At 28.5% G+C, this 26,176-nt stretch overlaps 1 protein-coding gene across 1 annotated transcript in view; it reads right to left on the bottom strand.

Moving 5' to 3' along the window:
• Positions 1-26,176, bottom strand: part of LOC100570812 — a 244,928-nt gene that overhangs the window by 171,184 nt on the left and 47,568 nt on the right. Inside the window, exon 3 of the mRNA XM_003242601.4 lies at positions 19,105-19,369. Within this exon, the coding sequence (XP_003242649.1) occupies positions 19,105-19,369 (265 nt within the window). The remainder of the gene's footprint in view (positions 1-19,104; positions 19,370-26,176) is intronic.

The raw sequence follows: 26,176 nt of genomic DNA, 5'->3' as shown, positions 1-26,176 counted from the left end.
TAAGTCAAGACTTAGTAGTTTATTTTTACAATTTTTTAAAATATCAATAGTTTTTTGAAATAATTTAATTTGAATCGTAAAGACTTTTTTCAAAATATATTTTTGGGGAATTTTCAGGCTTAAGTAAATCTTAAATTATTTACTATCCATATAATTTTCATAATTATTTTTATGCATTTGACTTTTATCCATTTTTCATTTTTCAGGTATTTCTGTTACACTCTGTATACTATACAATGGCATGTATAATAATATTATGTAGTATATTCAGACATCCAGTATGCGTGAATGGGGTATTATTTAAATCACAAAAAACCTAAATAAATAAAAGACCGGAATATAAGAGTATCTCTTTAAAAATAATTTATCTTATATATAAATCGATTTAAAATTTTGAAAGGCATAATATTATTATACTCAAGATCAATTCAGAATCCAAAACTAATGTTTTTAAAACATTGTCTAAAAGTATACAATTCAATTTATGGAGTAGATAATTGGATTTTGTGTTGTAATACACTAATACGTCGGAGATGAATAAAAACCGGTAATGACAAGATATAAGATTCTCGCGGAAAAGTGTTTTATATGATTTTCAAAAGAAAATTATAATAATATAATCAACAATAATAACGACGACGATAAACGTGATTAAGACGGAAAAATAAAACGTTTCGATAGTTTTCTCTCTCTCTCTCTCTCTCTCTCTAATTAAAATGATCTGACCGCGGTGGTACATCGTTTGCTTCATAACTAATTGTTGATTTTGTCAAAAATGAGATACGGCCGGGGATAACGAATTGTTTTGCGGAAGTGCGTTCAAACAAATGATACGCATAATAATGGTCTTTATCTCTTAATACATTTTTCGGTTGTTTTGCACTGTAAGGGGAACATTTCACAACACAGAGAGAAAAACTAATTAAATCTCCAGCCAGAGTATTAAAATATTCAAGGGTCTCTTCTCGGCCGAGAGAATGTGCTCATTGTTATTATCTCACGAACCACCCCTCGGTCCCATGTTATTCATTGCGGACAGTGTTTTAATTTAGCCTGGGAAACCGAACGAGCCGAGTTTTCTCGTTCGTTCAATTCGTATGCTTCATGCAAGGATCAGACTTTTAATCAAAAGTATTTATAATATAATAATTTTATATTTTATATAAACATATTTATTGTTCAAACGAAAATGGTCGATGGACAAATAATACGACATCTGGTAGATTGTAGGCAGATCCGGCCGTTCAGAACGTCAGTTTTGCTTCAAGGCCTATTTTAAGGATCGTTGCTAAGGGGCCCCTAAAAAGTACCATATATATGAATTTAGACTATTGTGTGTTAGACAGTGGATTAGACTAAAATTTTCATTAGGGGATATATTTATTATTTCTAAGATAAAACACAGGGTAGTGCCCCAAACACTATAGTATCTATAATCTATATATATAAAAGGTTATGGGGGATCAATCCCACATATTCCCCATGAATACATTCATGGTGTTAGAATATTATAATACATATGATTATAAAATTACTTGGTGATACGCAAATAAATATTTATAGTAGGTATAATAAAATTTCACATCGCGTTTCTGCGTAGTTATATTATATAAACAGGCTACGTTTAAAGTTATATTTCTTTTGATTGTGGGGGTGCCACGCGTGGTGTAAAAAGTTTGAATGGTAAAAATATTCAAATTTCTTCGTAAAAATTCGTCATTGCTTGACGCATCAACTTGGCACAGAAGAGTCGGCCGGTGACTTAAATTATAACCCATGAACAAGATTAAATTGAATATTTCATATTTTCGTTATTACTGTTCATTATAATTTATAGGTACAATTTAGTTTGGTATAGCTTGCATAATTATCAGAGTGTTATTATTTTAATACCAAAAACTATACAAGTTACATTAATACTGTGGTATTTTGAATGACTTCGGTAGGTCAAATTTGCAAATTTTTGTCGAAATTTTTTTTTTATCATTTAATATTGTCGTGTTTTATGATTTAGGGACCCCCGCCCCGTGATATTAATAATTTGTCTCTGTTCCTGAAAAATTTTAGGAAGGCTTTGATTGTATGTTATCTAGATATATACCTAGGTTTATGAAAATGTCATATATTATAATCCTGTTTGGAGATGCAAACTACAGTGTGTTGAGTTAATATTATATAGCATTACGTGAAAACAATCGTTTCGTATTTTCCAGGCAATATTCTAAGCACGAATTGCTGACGAAGTTTCGGAATGTATGTAATATATATGCGAAGAAAGTTTTTTCGCCGATTTCGAAAAGCTAATGGCCTTGAAATTACCCGCTCGCATTGTGCCGTTCTTTTATCGTCTTCACGGCAAAATGACCGGAAACGAAATCCTCAGTTTACCTAATGACTACAATCTGGAAGTGCACCGGAATTACGACCGCCATTACGTACACCAATAATTCGTCACCACTCGCGTATATATAGTTGAACTGCGTTTCGTTCCTGTGGAAGCCCATTTAAACGTATTACATTTGTTTCGCTACCCAATAACTAATATAAATCCAGTAATATGCATTTTGAATTCCCAGATTTAAATTACGTTTCTACAATATTGCATAAAATATAATTATTTCGTTGACCAAATACTCACTATACTACAGCATAATAATATTATTATAATATTATCATCATGGTTTAGTGAGCTCGTTTCAATAATATATAATATTGTTGATAATTGTCGTAGTACTAATAGTACGATTATATTATTGACTATTGTACCTATATAATATATTATTTATGCAAATACTCAAAACAAATTGTATACGCATAAATCATGTTATAGGTACCTATGCATATTATAAATACGTCGGGTAGTATTTTAGATTCAGTTTAGAATCCACGTTTCCAAAATATTTATAACCATCAACGAAGTATTATGAAATACACTTAAAATTTCTTATATTGTGTATAAAACAAATCGTTTTTAATTGAAATCAATTTTAAATCAAAATAAATAAACCTTAAAAAGCTATATACAAGTCCATATTACCTAAGTATTCCAATAAGGGAAATATTACATTATACTATTATAATCATTACATAAGACTTCGTTGAATATTTAATCGCTTCAAATTATCGTATTTATTTATTTTACTCTTAAACAAACAACAGTTTTTTAAAAATATCTTTGTATCTTACATCGGTTGATACATTGAATGTTATTTACCGATAAACCATTTTATTCAAATTATATGTAAGCAAACGATTAAAATGGAAAATAATTTAATCAGTGCATTCATGCTCTCAATAGTTAAAGTTTTTTAAAAACGAATGCGCTACTTAAGAGAAAAATACTCTTACAGTAGTAGCCAGTAGGCATAGTGTATACCGAGTAACAGTGATATAGTATATAAATTTATAAAACATGTGTTACAAGAAAAGAATATTAGGAATCTTAGAAATAATGCTTCAAGCTCATCACACAATAGTAGTTAAATACAAATTTTGTCAAACATTACTTTTTCTATTTATTAACCTAAACACATATACTATGTGGAGCTATTTGATGCAACGTGCACTAACAGTTCTAATGACATGTATGTTTAAGGTGCAGTAGAAACAATTGAAAATAATTTAAGGACAACGATTTATAAAAAAAAAAACTATTGTCAAATTAGTACGCACCTTAGATAATCACTCGTCCCACATTCTCCGGTTTTAATTTTTTTACATCATTAGCTCTCGATTTTTAATCACACCACAACCATTAGTATGGTAACGTCAAGAGGGTGTAGGATGCCCCAAGCCTCCTGTTTATTGGTAAAGTTTTGAGAACAACCCTTTAGGATGTGTATCATGATGTTTCCGGTATTAACCCTTTATGCCCTAGGGTAGAGATGAGGGCTAGGGAACTAATATTCGTGGGTGGCCAAACTTTCCAAAACATCCATTCATCATTATACTTAAGACAACTGACGAGATATAGAATAGCATTATAAATAATTTTTCTTGTTATCTGCATGATGTTAGAGATAATTTAAACATATTATTAGGGGGAACTACTAATGTGGTGTATACTCAACTTCACTAAGAAAACACCGTAATTCATCCCTCCTATAATTACAATCTTGTTTGCATATTAAAAATTGGTTAGTATTACGTGTAATATAGGTACATAAACAGTTAAAAAAGAGCAATAGTGATTTCTTTGTATCATTTATCCCGTGTTCAAGTTTTTTTGTACAATATGTTACAGTATTTTGTACTATAATAATTAATGCTTAAGTTAGTAAGGACAATTTTCTTTCAAAACTGTGGGTGGTAGATATTTATTAGGTCAATATAGGATAGATTTGACACTAAGAATGAATAATAATATGTAGCTTAATATGGAATCGATAGTATTATTTTTTATGAAACACGAATACAGACTAGTTTATTTGAACAATAAACTATTTAGGTAGGTAATAAATGATAACTTGATCATACAGCCATATAATATGATAAAAGAATCAAAATAAACATAATCAAAATAATTACCAAGGAATAGGTATAATATGCGTTAGGTATGTTTTTTAAAGCGGATCATAACTCATAACTATATTATTATTGACTATTGTATAGTAAAATATGTAAATAACTAACTTAAGGTTAAATTTTAGTATAAATAAAACCAATATAATGTATTAAGTGGATATTAAGACACTATACCTATTGGCTATTATAATTCTTGAGGGACATACTATTTAACAACAATAATAATTATGATAGCAATAAATAATAGTGTATCAGATTGCACATTTTGAATTTCCACAAAAATAATTAATAAGGAGCGATTATTAGCTACATGAAATAGATTATTTATCGGTAACAGCATACCTTTTCAACCATATTTAGATAAGTAATTGATTAGTGTATCGCGTATTTACATTGATTCAGGGCGTATCACGGGCGAATATGGGTTCCAAACAATATAAACAGTGGTTAACACTATTATAGTACTATACATAATATATTATACACAGTGTATAATCAATCAAAATGTAACAAAAACGAGCTGATAACGTATTTGACGATTAGTTGACGATAGGTCTTTGCCTGAATATTAACGGCACGAAAAAAAATATACATCATGAACAGTTCATTCTAATGTGAAGGTTGGTCTTGTGGGCCAGAGCTAGTAGTAAATAGTGATACCAGTATTTTTTTCGTAAATAAAGCACTGTCAAAACACTGCAACGATGTATGATACGTCGAATATACGTGTGTTAAGTGTGTATACCTATTTTTTTATACTTATCATGCAACGGATTTTCTTATTTTTTATACGATATTTATTATGTGGATTTTAAAATCAAATATTATCTGCAGCTGCAAAAGGAATGTTTTAACCTATGTTCCATCAATTTATAGCTAGGTCATTGGCTGTTTGACGTATATTATATATTATAGAACACTCGTGATCTTGGAACTGAACCTATGAAATTGATAAAAAAAAATAAAACGTTATTCAGGGGATGAAGTCGAAGGGCAAATCAAAAGGAACAGTCTCGTCAAATATAATATGGGGAAAATTCCATAGCTGCACCATGTGTGACACAATGGTTCTGAATTTCGTGAAAACGGTAACGATGAGTGCCATTATTACATTTTCACCCTTCCCGAAAACCGTGCAGATAAGAGAAAATGTTGTTTGACGTTTGTCGGTTCGCTCAAAAAAAAAATGTCGTTCTAGTCGTCGTGACGAAAAAATAATAATAAAAAAACTAATAAAGTATATCTTACATCGATATAATACATTGTACGCAGAGAGAGAAGAGATATGTGTCATTTTCTATCGCCGTTTCGAGGATGATCCGGTCCCCCAGGAAATTGAACAAATTCGACCCTTGGTCGAACATGCTCACAGCGACACAGCACGAACGTGTATTGTAGCTGTTAGCGAAACAAAAAAAAAGAACTCAGCGAAATAGAGAAAAGAAAGTGAAAAAAAGGATTGGTTTACAAAACCACGTCACAACGGAAAGGGTGATTTATTTTATATCCCGCTCGATTACGTCAATCATTCACATTCAACACACTGGCACAGATAATAACAGCCTGGGCCGCTGATTTTGTAATATTTATATTTGTCACAGCTAGTTTCAATTTCGATGTTTTCTTCTCGAAAACTATTGCACATTTTGATTTTTGGGTATTTAATACAGGGTGTTGATAGTATAATTTACCGTTTACGTATCAATATTATGCACATTTGATTTAAACATGACATCACTGTTGGAGGGCAATAATAAATAACAGAAATATTTTTAAATATTTTTATTGCATTTTTACAAAATTTTATATCTCCTTATTTATTATTGTACGTAACTACTTACTTACAATAGTTTATAATATATATATACGTATATAAACGTATATACGTTCAAGGTACCTACCTATTTGAATAGTGTAGATATCTTTTAATTTTATAAATTTTATCAAATTACGCATACGAAATGTCTTATTTAAAAGTTGATATATTATCTTTTATTATTTCAATACTAACTCGTTATAAATAACAGGTGGGTATTAATTATAGTAATAATTATTATAACCGATGATATGTCATTGTGTTTTCATAATATCAACATTCAACACACGATCAGCAAAAAATAAAAAAAACATACCATAACAATATGACAAATACATTATTTGGAACACATCTGTCACAACTCATATGTTTTAAGTATTTTATAGTTATAAAAAATGAAAATGTGACCCTTTATAAATCACGCCAGCCCCACCAAAAATGCAAAATTTTTAGACACATTCTAAAAAGTAGGAATAATAATAATATGTAAAATGTAAACTTTCGTTTAAATGCGAAGCTGTCACAATGGATGGTTTAATATAATATAATACAACCATCATGAAAGTCTGCTTTAATTCTCTGACCAAGTTTCAAATTAAACACGATTTATTTTATCATCAGTACACAATTACACAAATGAATCTCAAAAAGGAATTAAATCAATATTTTATATGTGCTGAGCTTTTGTTAAAATAAAATTAAACAAAATGTCAAATCACTAATTTCTGCCTAAATAAAAGTACTATTAAAATAATAAATACAATGAAATTAAATACGAAAATTTTGTCGATTGGTTAACAAATAATATAGACTATCAAAAGACTTTGACATTACAGATTTTTAAAATTGGTGCTTGTGAATCTATAGATTATCATATTATTATACATTTACAATGATTTGTATTTAATTTATTTATATTCTACATCTGTATGATTCATCAAACAGGTAGGTATATACAATTATTATAATAAACAAATCATAAATAGTATCTGCCACTTTTAATTTAAATACGTAAATCAAATTTATTGTTTAATTTTAGAAACATATTTTTCGCTAACGATGATTATAAATCATAAAATAATGAATAGCTACCACAAGTTTATACCGAAACTATAGAATAATATTTTTAATTCACGATATTTCATAATAATTGCATTCAACAGTCTTTGGAGAGGGTTGTGTGCGCTCAGTCGGAAAACACAAATTCAATAACTATATATGTGCTAATATATCACAACATATTATAATCATTAGGTAGGTACTAATTGTGTGGCTAATTTAGTACCTATACATTTAAAGCTATATCATTAGTTCTTTTTCCGTGACATTATATAATCGCATTTTCAGAATGACGTGAAACTTTAGGTATAGCCCTTAAAAAAAACTAAAACGTAATATTAGGTACACAAAAAAAAACGTTTACACGACTCAATATAATGTTTTCTCACAGACCTTTTGTCACTGCTATTATCTACGGGTAAAGAGCAACAGCTAGCGTGTATTGTATTATATATGTATACCGTATAGTCTCTCTCTCTCTCTCTCTCTCTCTCTCTCTCTCTCTCTCTCTCTCTCTCTCTCACTCACTCTCTCTCTCTCTCTCTCTCTCGATTATAATTGCCTGTCGGTCACAGCATCGGCATCTGCAGAGATGCACCCACCGCCTCCTTCTGCACCGAGGACTATCAAGTTCTGACAGTCCTCCCGCGTATATTGATTTTCGACAAAATGCATATTATTATTACTACTATTACAACACACTATACGCAATATTATTATTATAGTATTATTATGAGCATAAATTATATGAGAATCGCGTCGTTTACGTATACAAGTTTGGCACAAAATGTAAACCGGAAACCTCGACGCATTATAGGAGATCCAGAAATCAATCAAAGGGTTGGGAGTAATTAAAATATATTAAACACCAAAAGAATATTTTAATAAATGTAATAAGCTCAAGCGGCTCAAGGGGCGGTATTTACCCTCCCACCCTCTCGGATCCTCTACAATCATCGCATACACATCTTTATATTGTTAGTACATTAATTCAATGTATACATTTTTTAATAACATATACATTATACATTCAATAAATGTTAATTCACAGACATTTTTTAATTAATTTATTTTAAACAATATATTTAACATAAACTTAACATCTAAAAATTATGTTAGACATGTGACCTAAAAATTATGTTGAAAATGTGACCTAAAATTTACATTGTTAGAATGTTTTAAAACTTCGATTGCACAATGGGTAGTTTCATGCAGAATATACAAGTGTTGTACCTATATTACATACGGGCCCGGATAGAACAAGCAGCAAGTTACCTAACTCGATGGGCTGGATTATATTTTGGCACTATACCTATATTGAGTATTAAACTTAATCGTTCCAACCCATTTTAACGGGTTTTGGAATAGTAAATGCCTTAAACTTGGTGGGCTAACCCTATCTGGCACTGCTATGTACACACAACGGACCTCCGCGTTTTCTCCGTTTTTCAGTGTTGTCGCTAATACACATTACTAGGAGAAAATATGGCGGTCCACTCTGTATAGCAGCATTAGCTACACTTTATGTACAGGAGTACCCAGGAATACAATATAATAATATAATAACAAACTACGTTTTTACAAATCACCGAGAACTACGCGCCTATCTGCCAAAAACAATAGCCATATACAATGCATCGCTGCCGAACGGTATTGATCGGCTCTCCGAAACAATTATCTCTATACAAGTTATTTACGGCCCTCCGCGGACTTTTTCTACAGTTTTTTTTTTGTCGTACTTTGTTTTTTTTTTTTTCCATTTTGGAGACCGAAAATCTCACGACCACTTATACGTTACGATTGCGGCGGCGACCCATTGTACACGCGAGTCACCGCCGTGTTTAGCATCATATTATACGCGAACAATAAAAGCTAAATTGTAGCCACTGCTGTTGCATTCGATGCTCGTACCTGTATATATGGTGTGTGTATATACATGGTGTATATATATATATATATATAAACATGGTACACAGCACCAACACAGTCGGGTTATTAGTGACGACTGACAATATAGTCACGTATTTATTATAAATATAAAAAACTGGCGCTGGACGTGATGGACGAAAAATATTTGTATAATAATAATAACAATAATTATATACGACTCACGAAAAGTTTCGGCATGATTTTGTCAGTTCATTTTACACATAATAATATAATGTACATTGCAGAATAATGTAAAATAATATCGGTACAAACAATATATTATAGGTAGGTATATATAATAATACAATAGTAAGTATTGCCGCCATATAGACGATATTATTAATTACGACCAACTCATCTGAATCCTCATTAATTTTCGTTCATTACAATAATATAATCTTTTGACTTATTACGCGTTACAAATTTCTGATATGCTATAACAGTATTCAATTACTAGTTATTTAAATAGTGTCACATGTTTCGTATTTATAAATCATAAGTTATATTAAGTATAAAACGACACAGATCACGCAGAAAGTTACATTCTAGCGTCTTTTCATCTGTTTTTTCTTCGAAAATCATTAATTATATGAATTGAACATGTACGCATTCGTAAAATTAATGTTTAAAATATTAAAATGTTCTTTTAAAAACAAGTTTTATGGATTCATATATAGCTTATGAAGACATATTATATTATTGTCTTTGAATGTTTATAAATTCACACTGTTAAACTACTTAAAGGATTACATAGGAATAATTTATGGGACTTGAATCCTTTAAAGCAGGTTCAAACCTCGATGGATTTTCATTGAATTTTCTACTTAGTTAAATCTAAAACGAGTGAAACGCGTTCACCACTAAATTATTAAGTATGTTTTATAGCACAATTTACATTACCAATTCACGAATTAAAATAAATAATAAATATAATTACCTAAAATAAAATGCAATGTTAGGATGAGTATTCGTATACTTATTTGCTTTCGAATATTATATGTAAATAAGAATTATTTATGTGTGGATGATAAAACGTATTTTATTCAAGTTTTATATTTATGCAAATTTGTTTTCTAATCAAAAATACAATACTACACTACTATATAATTATTTGTCTTTGTATACTATAATAATATATTACTTCACATTTCACAATATATATTATACATATGACATACGGTATATTCCACTAAGTAATATCACTGATCATCTCAGCTGAATGAATAATTTTATAAAAATTGTTTTGAAAAAATTTCTATTCGAATCTGCTGAAAAAAATTGACGCTGCAATAAAATTAAGTTGTATTAAGTTGTGTTATTAAAATTAACTAGTATTGGTACAACAGAACACAACTAAATGCCAAAATTTCTGAAGAATCTATAAAGTCTTCCATGGCATCGACAAATGTATAATTCCTTCGTAAATATACTGCGAGTTTAGTGTTGTTTGCGTTTTTTGAGTCTGCCAAACGCATACGATCAAATAAAACCCCTATATATATATTACAACTACTATTGGTACGACAAAAGACAACTAAATGTCAAAATGGCCGAAAAATCTATGACATCTATCGCGGTACAAATACCATGAGAAAACGTGTAAAGACATTTTTTGGGGTGTACCCACTTTGTTCAATGTGCACTGCACATCATGTATCTGACAGCATTGCTGCTGCAAATAATCCAATTGCTCAACCCCTCTTATTTAATTTCTTTTTACATACAAAATACAAGGACTCAACAAACTGTCAAAACGAATACTAATTGATAATGCCATTAAAACACCTTTGTGATGTGCAAGTGTAAATATGTCAACAAAAAAAGTCAAGCTTGATTGTCAACATAATATATACATGTATAAGATATTTGATAAGGCTACATCAGATTCAACTTAAATTTTTGTTTGTCTAACAAATATATATTCAAGTTATAAATCATTAACATAGGTATTCGAATATAAACGATAATTTTCTTTGAGTTAAAGCTTTTTTTCAGTACATACACGTCGTATTTTATGCCACTCTTTTAGACAAATTAACTTCAAATCAAAACTCTGCTAAGGATCTAAAAAAATAAATAAATCAATGAGCTTAATTAAATTTGTTAATAGTGATTATAGAAAAACTTATCAAAGCAGCTATAATAATAATAATGGTAGATTTACTGCAAAAACAATTTACTACAAGATTTTTGAATTTTAAAACCCGGTGGATTGCAGCACTGCCTGGGCGAAGAGGACGAGATCGATAGTTATTTATTTTGTTCGTATTCTGCTTACCACATTTCGATAAAGATACTATAATAACCATTGGCACATGAAAATGTATTATTTTTTTTTAATTTTCTCCTCGTAAATGGTTGGTGAACCAAATTTAATGTGTATTAACTCGTGCTATAAATATGTTAACAATTATTGTGTTAAAACATTTCACGTTTAAATAGTTATAATTATTAATGTAATTTATTATTTCGTTGATTCAACAAGGATATCAAAATAATATGATCTTATGCCATGTTTAACATCAGGCACAATATAATACCGCTACATAAAAGGATAAAAAACTTCTTTTTTTTATCATTATTTAGAAATCAGAGGAATTGAATTTTCCACAGACTGGCCACTATACTGAGTACTATAGACATTTATGACATTTAGCGACAATACTGATTTTTTTCATTATTTCTCACGACATACGTGGGTGAAAGTGTTTCCGGCATGAAGACAATATATAAAAATAAATTGAATCAAAATGAATTGCCACTGGTGTGCTGGGGTCGCTGCTGCGTGTTGGAGACTTAGGCCACATTAGTCAGAAAAGCTGGAAGTAATGCGTACAATGACGAGGCTCTTTGTTGGTTCCAGAATGTTATTATTATTATTATACATCCCTTTTTTCGTGGCAACTCCCCTATTTTTTTTTTTTTTTTAAGTCCGTTCAAAAGTCATTTTTTCCACTTGTCCTTCTACCGCTCGGAGTCGGAAAAAAAAAGAAAATAAATAAAATCGCCGAAAAGATGGAAGATCTAACAGTCACTGCAGTTTAGTATATATATTGTTATATTTTTATTTCAACCGCCTTCGGCGGCCATTACTCCTCTAAAGATGTCATATTCTGAACAAACATAATAGCTTTTTTCTATACTTTTTTTTTATTATACACGCTTTAAGCATTTGGATTTTTTTTTATCCTAGTGTACTTATATTATATATTTGTTCCTTAATCTCCGGTGTATGACTTCTGTCAAACACTATAGACATATTTTTAACATATTTTTTTATTTTTTACGATTTTTACCTACCAAATATATTGACCAAATACTATTTAACTGATCTCCACACCACACGAAATTAGAAAACCCGTATTATCATAGTAGGATGTTTTAGGTACTTAATATGTGATACGAAATTCAAATAACACGCTTATTATTAGTTTTATCATGGACATTATAAACAAATAAATTAAAATATATACCTATTACTTATATAACTCTGAATAGTAAACAATAACAAAGTATTTAATATAGTAGTATATAGTTTTTCTCAGATTACATTATATTAATATGAGTTGATTAATGCCAGGTATAACAGTCAAAGTTGACACATATACTGCAGCTGCCGCATTGTTGCGGTATATCTCGTTAAGGACTTCTTTAGAACTAAGTGCATACAATATTAATCAATAGCCATTATTAATAAGTATTGTGAACTTCATAACTAAACACAAAAGAAGCCTTTGAAGTCAAGACTTTTATATATTTATACTGACACTTATCAACACACGTATTTAATTTCTATTGTTCATTAATCTTCGGATTATGACTTCTGCCAAACACCTAACATATTCATAACATTTTTTTTATTTACCTACGATTGATACCTACCAAATAATATTTATCAAATACTATATTGAATTGATATCCATTCCACACGAAATTATAAAGCCCGTATAATCGTATAGTAGAATGTTTTAGGTAATATAATACGAAATTCGAATGACACGCTTGCTATTAATTTTATCGTACACTAATTAATTAACAAGTAAATTAAAGTATAATATATAACTACCAATGAATAGTAAATAATAACAAAGTATAGTAGACACTTTCCCTCAGATTACAATATATTATATTATTATGAGTTGATTAACGTAAGATTATATAACATAGTTACTATAGTCAGTCGATACATATAATATTGCAGTTGCAGCTGTATTGTATCGGATTTGATAAAATATTAAAATTAATTGATAGATATATTAAAAGAATAACTATTTGTACTATGATATATTCATTCTACGTAGTTCTCAAAAGTTTTTATACGAAGTGGCTAATATGATTTGATGATAGTTATCCCAGTTACCCCAAATTACACACTATTACACAGTATATATGCAACGTCGATGCAGACACCTAAAACGCGAAATAATCCTTATATATATATATATATATATGCTGGTAACGTAATCCAGCAGCGACCTCGCTCTTAAAAGGATTACGTTTCGACAATCTGAAGCAGTCTACTGCTGACCCCCCAGCACATTCTTCGTCCGTCGTTAAATCCGTTATGTGCGATTTTGAATTACGACCAGAATGTTTATGTGCGTGTGTGTGTGTAGGTTGGTGTGTATGCGCACATACCGCCTTTCCTAAAGGTCCCAAAGGACTCCCTTTATCCTCTTACGGCATCCCCGTGACGGTGTGTCCCACAGGAAAAGTCCCGAAGGGAGGAAAACATGGCTAATTGATTTTTCGTAACTAAAAAAATATAGTTACGCACATATTATATGAATGTATAAATATATATAAACAAATATTTTATCATATATACATATACCTTACGTATGAACTACGTGATCAATTTTTTAAAAAAATATGCAACGCGTATACTTAAAATCCTGTTATACTATAATGGTTTAACTGGATTTCCAAAAGTCCTAAGACTTCGTAGATGATTTTTATAATATATATAGTCATATGGATAATGTAAAAATTGTATTATCTGAATAAGATAAATCAGTGTAAAAACTTAAAAAGTAAAAAGTGCCCATCGGTTTTCAATTTAAATTAAAATCACTTAAACAGATTCGTCGTATATACCAAAGTATATATTAGTATATTATACTAGTACCTTGTTTGGCCTTTTGCAATATAAAGAATTACAAATAGGTTACTTAAAAGTTAAATTTCTAATTACATTACATCCAAAATGTTAACTACTTTCGAATTATATCTAATATAAACGCGAGTAATCCATTTTTTTTTTAAAATTAAAATTCAATGGAAATATTGCCATATTGCCATATTGGTGTGTATTAAAGTCACTTTGCAAACAGATGTTGACTACCTAGGTTCTTAGTTATTCTACTGTACCCAATATAATATGTATTTACTATTTTGAGTAATAATTGTTTCTAAAAATATTGTTTTTATTTTACCCAAATTGTCAACATATTACATTCAAGTTTAAAATATCCAAGAAAATAATCAGATGACAGCCGATCATTTTTTTCTGCTCGACCTTGAAGTAATGCAGTATAATATTATACGAGTATAACATACATACAATTTAACTTCAGTTTCGTTATTACATAATGTATGTATACAATCAAAATTGGCGGCTATGCCTTGAACGTATGAATAAACTTTCAAATGACATAAAATGTCCCATTAATACAAGATTTTATCAAAATATTATAGTTATCTTTGTAACTGCAATTCTGATTAAACCGATTTATGTTTAATTATATAATTAAGTTTAAATCACACACGCATCACGTTTTCCAGTCCAACTAGTCCAAGTAGTATAGCGAGACGAAGTTATACTATTATAGTGAGACGCCCATATTATAGTTAATTGACGAGCTTATAGTTGATATTAACGAGAAAGCTTTGAAATATATTAAAGCATCAGATAATAGATGAAACGATAATACTTAATAGACCACGCCTTAATTAAAACATACGTAGTACACGATGCATTGATGTGAAAGCAATAATATTTAGTTTTAATACATAACATAATTTTATAACTATCCATTTTTTAAGGACTTAAGACATTTAGTTCTTATCAAAAGCTATATGTATTGTTAAATGACTACGAGACAACTTTTTCTGTTGACAACTTTCAAGTCCACTCTATAGTTAATATCTACTATACAAATAATTAATTAATAACGTCCCATCTCTGAATAAGGAAATATATTATAATCTTAAAGTTTAATCCATTTACACTTAATTTTATATTTGGTATTATTTATCGATATAGATATAATATTATTATTATATTTTATGTATATATAAAAAAAAATAATAAAAAAATCTTGTGGTATTCTCTTAAATTATCCAATCTGAACGAAAACAAAAACAGAACGTATTCTGAAAAAATAAGTTTGTCATTTCCGAATTCTCCAAGGTGCTGTTAAATTATATGATCCTTACGTGCTTTATCTTTCCATTCATATCCTTCATTCTATCTTGGAAATACTTTTTGAAAACTAAATCAAATTTAAATTTAAAAATGAAATACTTTTCTAAAGATATAAATATATTTTTACACTGGCAAAATTATTTTATAGTAAATACCAGAAAAATGTATTGGAATTAAATTAAAAGAAATTTTAAAAGAGGGGATAGAGGGTAACCGCTCTGTTATTCAGAAAACCGAAAAGGTGTCGAGTGTAATTTCTCATTGAGTAAGTTATTATAAAGTATGTGGTCAATTTTAATACTTATACGAAAAACGATTCTGAGCAAAGCTGTCTTTCAGCCTATATTCCCTACTAAGTATATTTTAATATTAAATTATATATTAATATTGCTATTAAAATAAATTGATTTTACTATTAGTTATACCATTGATTATACCTAAATACTGATATTTATAACTAATGGTAACACGTTGGCTGAATTAATGTTTGACGAAATTATTGCAATTTTAAAATATTATCGTGTGTATACAATATACATTTATTGTAATAATATATGTTAAAAGTTTTAACCTACAAATAATATTTTTGAATTACAATAAAATAACTGATATCGAATTTTTCGTTTGAAATATATTATCAAATTTTGTCCAAACTTGAACTTAAAATGTCTGTATGAATTTTTCGGTGTGAATGAGAACTATTTATGAGAAACCTTGCATATATTTTTCAACCCTTGTTAGCTGTTTGAACATTTATATAAATTGATTTTTATAATTTGTGTCAAAAATTGAACTCCAAATGCTCATAAATTGTGATTCAGATCATAAAACTAAAAAGTTAAAAATGTACGATTATATACCTAGTAAAGATAATTTTTAAAATAAAATGTTTTTAAATGTGTTATAAGATACCTTTATGGCTATATATTACAGTTTTTATATTCGATTGAATATTCGCTCGTCTGGAGGCGGACCACTCTAAAGGACCAATAAACGTGTGAAAAATATGTTATTTTTAAAACTTTGTTAATTTGCACATCTATTTAGTTCCTACAAATAATATTTATTTTTTAAAATGTTACATACACTATAATGAACCCTTTGCGTATACAAATATTCGGGAATTTCGCAATATTTCTATAATATGTTATTGAAATAATATTGTTTTCACGGTATAACGTAGAATTTCTAGGAAGTTCATCATCAGAGTTTGTTTCTAATTCAATATTTCCCGAAGGCCTTTTCAATTTTATATTGACCGATATAGCTTTATACTGTTCACAGCACGTTCCAATTTAATAAACAGTGTTTTGTGAGAATAATGGGCACAGACTTTTATATTTTCAACAAAAAGGTTCACCTATATAGGTAGAAACAAATCAGACCTTCATTTTTGAAAGCTTCGATACTATTTCCTTCTATATGTCACAGAATAACACTGCACCAAGAAAATAATATATGTGACGTGGTCATCCTCCCAACTGGTTTTTATAAATATTATTATATTACTTATATCAGATGCTATAAAACGGTACTATAAATAACGAATAAATCCTAAAGCCGCAATGCTTCCCTGTTTTAATGCAATAGAGATCATTGTTTATAATCAGTTTTTTTACTAGAGACAAACAAAAAGATAAAAACGTTTAAATTTGTATGAAAAACAGCCATCTATTGAATATCAGACAAAACTTATCTTAGTTTGATAAAAAGTTTAATATTTTAATTCTTATATTTTTCGATGTTTAAGAAACCCGATATGACTCCATAATATTTAAACAATAATGTTTTGTTTTAAGATGATCAAAACTCAAAATTCAAATATGAATGCATTTTTATATTGCAAACATTTATGAAATAATACCGTACGTTTGAAATAGAAATAGAAAGCTTTATAACTCCTTATTAGAAAACAAATATAATTTAAACTATCAGTACGATAGTGCTAACCAAAATAATATTAGTAATTAAATAATGAAGTTTACAAAATCATATTGTAATAATTTATTAAGTACTAATAAAATATAATATGACCTATTGACCTAATATCCTAATAGCATGGAAATATATTATTATGCAGACATAATATTATATTTTTTATACAAGCATTAAAATAAACTTCTGGTTTCATATCTGGTTTTAAAGAAATAAATATAAATAATATCACATAAACCCATAAAATGTGCACATTTTGTACACAAATTTATTAAAAATATAATATTTAACGTATAGTATAAATACGAAGTTAAAGATTCTTGAGCACAGGCGCATTCAAATTGCCTAGCTGTTGCGCCGACATTTCACTGTAAGAAAGCGAATAAGAGTAGATTTCTCTTGGGGTTATAATTTCCATTACGCCAAAATGTGTAATCCTTCACCTAAGCTCGTGCAGGGCTTTCAACTAATAACCCATTACTGTTGATCTGGATTACAATATATAATCATAAGCCGTTTCATAAATACTTCATATTATATTAAACGCGCTGCAGGAGTCAAAAGGCAAAACGATATTAATAACAATTAAAATGACAACAGAAAATCCCCCATTTCGAAGTTGACTTATCATTTTCCTCATTAAATTTAATTTGATATGTGTATCGATATAATAAAATAAATACAGTGAAACATCTATAATACATAGAAGATATCACAAGGAAAATATAGGATGTCCGTTATTAAGGGGTGTTCGTAAACAAATGGTGTTTCACTGAATTATAATATTAATATTGTCTTATACAAATTTATAATATACGTACACGTTTCTTGACCCCTATAATATAGTTTATTATGTTGTTATTCGGATTTATATTACTTATTTTTATTAAAATATTACATCATATTATTTATTCATTATTGTTTTAGTCCTATATTATTAGGTACATATTTAAAATTGTTTATTTATTTCCACTTTATTTGAGACAAACTCACGTCATAATATTATATCTATATGACTTATTAATTAAACCATCGTACAAACTATACAAATAACAATACAGTAGATTATACGAGGGTACAATATAATATGTTTGTCTATTAAAAGTAGGTAGAAGGTATATATTATTACGTGTTAATATTTTTTATTTCAAATCCATAACACTAAATATAACGTTCTATGTTTCTGGTAAAATATTCTATAAATAATTAACTCAATTTCATCAATATATAATTATTACTCGTATTGCTGAAATGTACCAATAAAAACTTATAGAAAACGAAACGAATAATATTCATACCTTATATTATACTGTAATAATAATAATATCATTAATTGCTCAAAGTATTCAAAGCCATTGAAAAAGTTTCTATTTTTAAAAATAATAATCACGTAAGCGCTCTCTATCATCATTACCTTTAAGTAGTCCTGTTTTTCATCACCGCAATCTATTGGAGATTTCACGAATTCAATGCGACCACCCTCTATACAAATATTAGGGGTAGTTGTACTTCCACCGTTGATGGTCGACATTTTCCCCGAAACTCCACCAATAGGTGGCGGCACAGTTTCCAGTTTTCCATATCCTACAGATGCCGTATCTGACGATACTAACACCGGCTTTAGTGTTTCGTATGTTACTGAATAATGTGAGTTATTATCACACACCGGATACATTTGTCTAAAAAACAAAATATAATAATTATAGACTTTTTAATATACATAATATATCTATCATCAAATAAGCACAACAAAATATTTCTTTAAAATAAATTTCAATAAAAAATAATCATCGCAACCAGCTACCAATTCAAATAATAATTTCAAAGTGAAACCAGCTTGTTTAAGTAACTTATTCTTATTTCTTACTCAATAATAATATATAATAATGTAGTTAAAATAAAAAACTACTAAAATACATATAATATTATAATATTATCACTAGTTATGAGTATAATTTATTTAAAAAAATAACTAAAACTTGATGAATTTCAAACATATGATTTGTATTGTCTTTCTACATATTAATTATTATACAAAACATAGGTAATAATAATTTTAAAAATAAAAGAGCATTAGTTTTATCAAAACAAATTAATAATATACTATAGGTATCCGGTTACTAAACAAAACAATTATAGTAAAAGGTTCTACTAAAAAAATATGTCATAACACATATCAAAATAATGCATAATTCAATATTTAAGATTTATACAATATTTTTAGTGTTTATTTTTTAAAATATTTAAAATGAATGCTATACTTCTAATATATAAGTTTATTTAAAAAATATATATATTACACAATTTTACCCACATTTAAAATTAATTTATGAATACCTAAATATTTAATTTATTTATTTAAGTACTTAAACATTATTTTGTTGAATTGTTCACTATTTATCGAAATTAAAAAGTAATAAAAATTATTTAGTATCAACTGCATGTTCTTCGTGATTGCCAGTATTTGATTTAAGTACTAATGTACTTACCTACTATTGTATAATCATAATTTATAAACAACAAAATATTTAAATATGGTAAGTAGTAACTGATTTAATTAAATTTAACCGGTCTTTTATTTTATGCAATATATAAATGTATAGTATTTAAAATTATTGTATAACAACTAACTTTTAATATTTAATATTATACTGTTTTTAAAAAGTTTTTTTTTTACCAATATATAATATACATAAAACTATAATCACACTCACATAAACATTACACATTTAGAACATAAATATTATATAAGTACTAATATAAAATATTAAAAGCATATTATAAGAATACACACATAATATTATTATGCATTCAATATCAACAATTGATTGATTGAAGTACCAGTATAAAAATGCAAAAACCAATATTTTGTATTTACCTACTTATGATTCAATTTTGATAAAACTCCATAGGATATTCCTAATATTTTCAGTACGATTATACATTTATACGAATAAAAAAATTATTAATTCATTTTATAGTCATATTATTATAATGTAAATCACGACTAAATACAACAGGCATGTCAGCGAAACTACGTATTTTCCCAACCATTAGACTATTGGAATAAACGGTAATTAATTGGAATAAATAATAAAATAATAAATCTTTTATTGGGGCGTTGATACGGAATTCAGCGTAATTGGCGATTGAAATTGATAAGATGATGCTGTGTATCATTTATATGTTATTTTACATGTTCCCCGTTACAGATCCACCCCCCGCCGGCCTGTTAATTGATAAGCTTTCAATCGCCAATAAAATTTTAGAATATTTTTCATGATATTTTCTACGATTAACTCGTCTATTCCAAGTCTGGGGCACACTTCATGCGCAGAACGATTTTCCCGACATGGCTGTTTATTTAGTCTTGATATAAATAACACTAATATTATTTTTTTCAAAAAAAAACATATTATGTAATATACATATTATTTTTAGTAATGTGCATAATTCCGCGGAAAACCATGATAATCCGCAAATCGGATAATCGAAAGTTTACCAAAAATACATCGATATTATTTTTAATCAAAATCGAGTACCACTATACAGTACGCTGTAAGTAATAAGTATAATATACGTAGGTACAGAGTGATTCAATTATCATGCATATACCATAATATTATGTTCCTTTGACTATGAATTCATTAAAATTCTAATTTTTGGAATTTTTAAGTAGGTAGTAGGTTGGTATACTTAAAATGTTTATTTTCATATAGTTATATATCTTATGATATAAAGGAGTATTCTGTTGTCGTGATACAAACTTCTTTTTTTAAATAAGAATAAGTCCTATCCTTTTTTCTGTAAATTGTAAATCAGATGATTTTTTTATAAAAATTTCGATTTATATAAATCAAAACTCGATTGAAGGAATAAAGGAACTTAATATATTATTATAGTTAATAAGTATTTAAAGATATGGGAACTACGATGGTAATATAGTATTACGTACTAATTAGTATTAATATATTAGTACCTACCTATTTTATAATTTATAAAAATTGTCCATTTAATGTGTATGTAATAAATACTAGACTTACCTAATATTTCATTAATTAATATTTCGTTTAATTGTTATTAATATTAAAAAAAAACATCTGCAATTTACAGTAAAAATCGTGGTCCACATTTGAAAAAAATAAAATAAAATTGTATGGACTCTGTGGTAACTTGTAATTCTGGAGTGTACACTCCTCAAATGGTATAATCCAAGTATCTAATTATATGGTATTTGGGTATGCTAAAAAAATTATAATGTTATAATTCGATGCAGTGCCTATTTTAAGGATACAATGGGGTGAGAATGATATTGAAGTAAGCATCATTATTCATTATATTCATTATATTATGTAGGTAAATAAACATTTTATCAAACAAAAATGAATTTAAAATTAAGTTATACTATTTTTATTAACGGTGCGCACATTTACATAATTTTCTCACCAAATACACGATAGGTAGTCGATATGCGGTTACAGCGATATGATCTCACCAAACAAGTGAGTTGTTTTTCGATATGTACAATATGTACCTATGCACAGTAGTCATATTTATCAAATACCATAATATTAGTATTATATAATATAATATTATTGTCTATTTTATCATAGTATAATTTATTATAATACCAATAGGTATGTCATATATATATATATAATTTATTATTGTTATGATGCACTTACACTTACTGTATTACCATCATATCGTCGCTACCTATTTTACAACACGTCATGATGTTAATGAAATACATAGGTATTCTTACATAAATTCTCATATTTCACGTCTTAACCTTCAGTCGTCAGTATCTATACAATATTATATAGGTACAATTAAAACCAGTAACCTAGGTGGAAAATAAGTTTATGCGATCGAGAAATTACGAAGTTTTTAAACACGCGTCGTCTACGTGGGTACCTTTAGGAATCGGGATTCTATAATATTTTTTACGCACGACAATTAGGTATATAAATATTATTTTATTTTACGAAGGTAACAAGTTGGTATATACCAGCAAATACGTAGGTACTTTTTTCCCCGGATTAACATTGAGATTAGAGTGGCCAATTGTAACACTACAATTTATTTTGTGCAACGAGTTTTTTTATTTCCTGTATATTGTGCACAATCGATAATAGCTAATCAATTTTTGGTCGGTAAATAACTATAATATACAGTTTAATATTACTATGTTATCATCAACTAACAACCACAAAATAGTGAAAGGTACTTGTGTTATACACGAGTCGTGAATGTCAAGAAATAAGATCGTATTGTCCTCGTGCGAAAATGAATAACTTTCATCGCATACAATATATTATACCCGGTTGTACCTACCTATGTTATGTTATACGACTGAGTGTCATTACAAAGTTGTCCATAAATAATAACGTAATAATGCGAGTTTAATATAGGTAATATGTTACTTGTGGCCCAATCGGTCTAGAGTTGTATAATTAATATGACTATAATTTTCTACTACATGCGCACCTACGTTTAAACACATTTACAGTTTGTATACATTTCAATACTAATTATAGCATCATTTATCTAGCGACTAGTATAGTTCACCTTAACGTACGACTTGTATTTACTCAAGAACAATAAGTATTTCAAATAGAATTAATGAAACAACATATACAGTTTTAATATCCTGTTTGCTTTATTCCATCAAAATAATTAAGAGCAATAATGTTCAACTCCGGAATAGAACAATCCCATGAACATAAAATAAATAATAATGTATACAATTTAAACACAACTGGTACAACCTTATAAATGTATATTAGGTAATGCAAACAAACAATTCAATTACCTAGATCTACAAAAGAACTATTAAAAACAAATAAATACCAGGTATTTAAAATAAAATTAATGTCTTGCATTTCTATTATGTTTGTGTCTTGTTATATCACAAGACACAAACATAATATACAGACGATAGTTAATAGTGCATATTAATAAAAATTTTACATTTAAACGTTTATATGAAATACTTACAATTTTTATTGGCCCGTAAAAAATAATAGAGCCTACCTTTATAATATTGATTATATATTAAAAGTTTAAAGGTTGGTTTGACCACATAAAATTGGTCTTTTTATAAAACTCTTGAATAGGCAGTTGAATTAATGCTTAAGTAAATTATTTTAGAACTATTTTTTTGGACTATTTATTATGGCAATACTGTCAATACTAGTTCCTATAAGAAAAAAAATCATATCCAAATAATATAAAAAATTGTCAGTTTTTGCAATAGATATGACTTATAAAATATAACTATGGTCTATGACTATGTAGTACAATAGTATAATTTAGCATTGATATTCTTCCGAAAAGTTTAAAATGAAATTTGTTTATTAAGTTTATTTCTAATTACTATTAATACGTAGGTATCTTCGTGTATATTCGTAATAGAATTATTCTAAGAACCTAAAGTCTAAGCCTACATACATTGTATATTTGTATGTTCATTTTAAAAAAGTGAAAAGTAAACGTCGTCGGTATGTCCAAAGGTTAATAGTGTAAAGTATACATATATGGCCTCCCATGTTTTCCAACTACAAAATGTATATTTGAAAATAAAAAAAACATACGGATAAATCATCGTAAGCTAAGATGATGTTTTATAATTATTATTTTTCATTGTTATTTTTATGAAACGTTTAAAATTAAATTTGTTTTCAAAAATATGTCGAGTTTGTTTCTAATAACTATTATTACCTATTAATAGGCACTCACTACGCAAATTACCCGTAATTGTATATATTACAAAACGATATAGGATCGTACAATTTTTCTGACGTGAAACCAATACGTACGAATCTTTATGAATATTCGTAATATTTTAAATTATAATAATATTATTCCAAGTACCAAAAGTGTATAAGTCCATATATACATTAATTTATCTTGCATTTAAAAATGTGAAACATACACGTTGGGATGTCGAAAGGTTTATCGTGTTCTATATACATATTATGGCCTCCCACGTCTTCCAACTGCAGAACTATATACATAGTTGGAAATAAAAAAACATGCGGACCGCAGAGTTTTGCGTGAATTATTACACGATAATAGCCACGCGGCGGGTACAAACACGTATATAATTTAATTATTATCAATCGAAAACCCACACCGAGTCGTCTTCGTCGTCATTTTTTTTTTATTTTCTGTTCGTGTATAAATGTATATAATGACGACATAATAATATATACGACTATTATAATATATATATATCATAATGTTATATAAACGCGTTATGGTGTGTATGCGCTTACCTCTATAATATTATAAAATAAATAAAAAAATCCCCGATGGCAGTGTATAATTATTATTATTATCAGAGGTAATGGTCGAAAACTCACGCCGCTGCTGCCGCCGCCGCCGGGCCACCCGATCGATAAAAGTTACGTCCGCTTTAGTGTTAACCCCGCGCTCGCTGCACACGATCCAAACCAAAGGTCAGCCCTGTTTGCGAGGCGTAAACAAAATTTACGTTTCAAGGTCGCCCGCAGTCGTATCCCTCCCGATTCCCTCCCCCCAGGGCACCCCCATGCTGTCCCAAGTCCTAACCCAACAGCTGATGTACACTAAGCCCCATACACTCGCGCGTGTAGTCGCACGTAATACTATACACTTATCTATTATATTATATTATGGTATTAGGAAAGAACGAGTTCCAAGGGGAACGGATTCATTTTATCAAGGAAAAATAACAACATTTTCCGTTCCTTTCGAGTTTCCATCTACACTGCTGATAATATTATGTAAATAATTTAAATTAAAATATTGGTATATTTTTCTTAGCATGTGTATTGGTGATCGTTATCGAGAATCAACGTTAATCGTTAAGACTTAACTATATAAATATTTCTTATTATAATATGGAAATTGTTGTCGGAGCGCCGATAGAAAATATCAAGAACATTGAACAATAAAAACGTTTGTATTGTGATGCTGATTGGAACTTGGGTTTACCATTTGTGAATATATTTCAACTTTATGAAACATAATAATATGTTAACGTGTTAAATTATTATGGACAACAGTCAACAAGATTGATTGTAATTTGTAAAATCCTTAAGGACCTTAAAGAATCTGCATAAATTATTATTACCTGTTTTAACCTATCTATTTTTACCTCCCTATTTTTTATCTTATTTGAAACAAAAAAAGGAACTCGTCAATTTTCTAAAGGAACAACAAAGGAACAGATTCTTTTTTTAAGGAACAAGGAAAGGAATAAACTCGTTTTTAAAAAAAAAGAATTATTCCTAACTCCTTAGGAATGTGCTAAACACTAATATTGCATTTGCATAACCTACTGTATTTTAATATTATTATCCTACAGGCGCACTATGAATAATGCTGTAAGTACCTATACATATTTTGTACGTCCTGGAGTCTGCGAGACCGTGACATAAATCATGTCCAGTGTACGTGATCAAATAAATAAATTTCAATGTGCACAGTGTACATGACAT

Source organism: Acyrthosiphon pisum, chromosome A1 (genome assembly GCF_005508785.2).
Source record: "Acyrthosiphon pisum isolate AL4f chromosome A1, pea_aphid_22Mar2018_4r6ur, whole genome shotgun sequence".
NCBI lineage: Eukaryota > Metazoa > Arthropoda > Insecta > Hemiptera > Aphididae > Acyrthosiphon > Acyrthosiphon pisum.
This window is presented reverse-complemented; position numbering and strand designations above follow the sequence as displayed.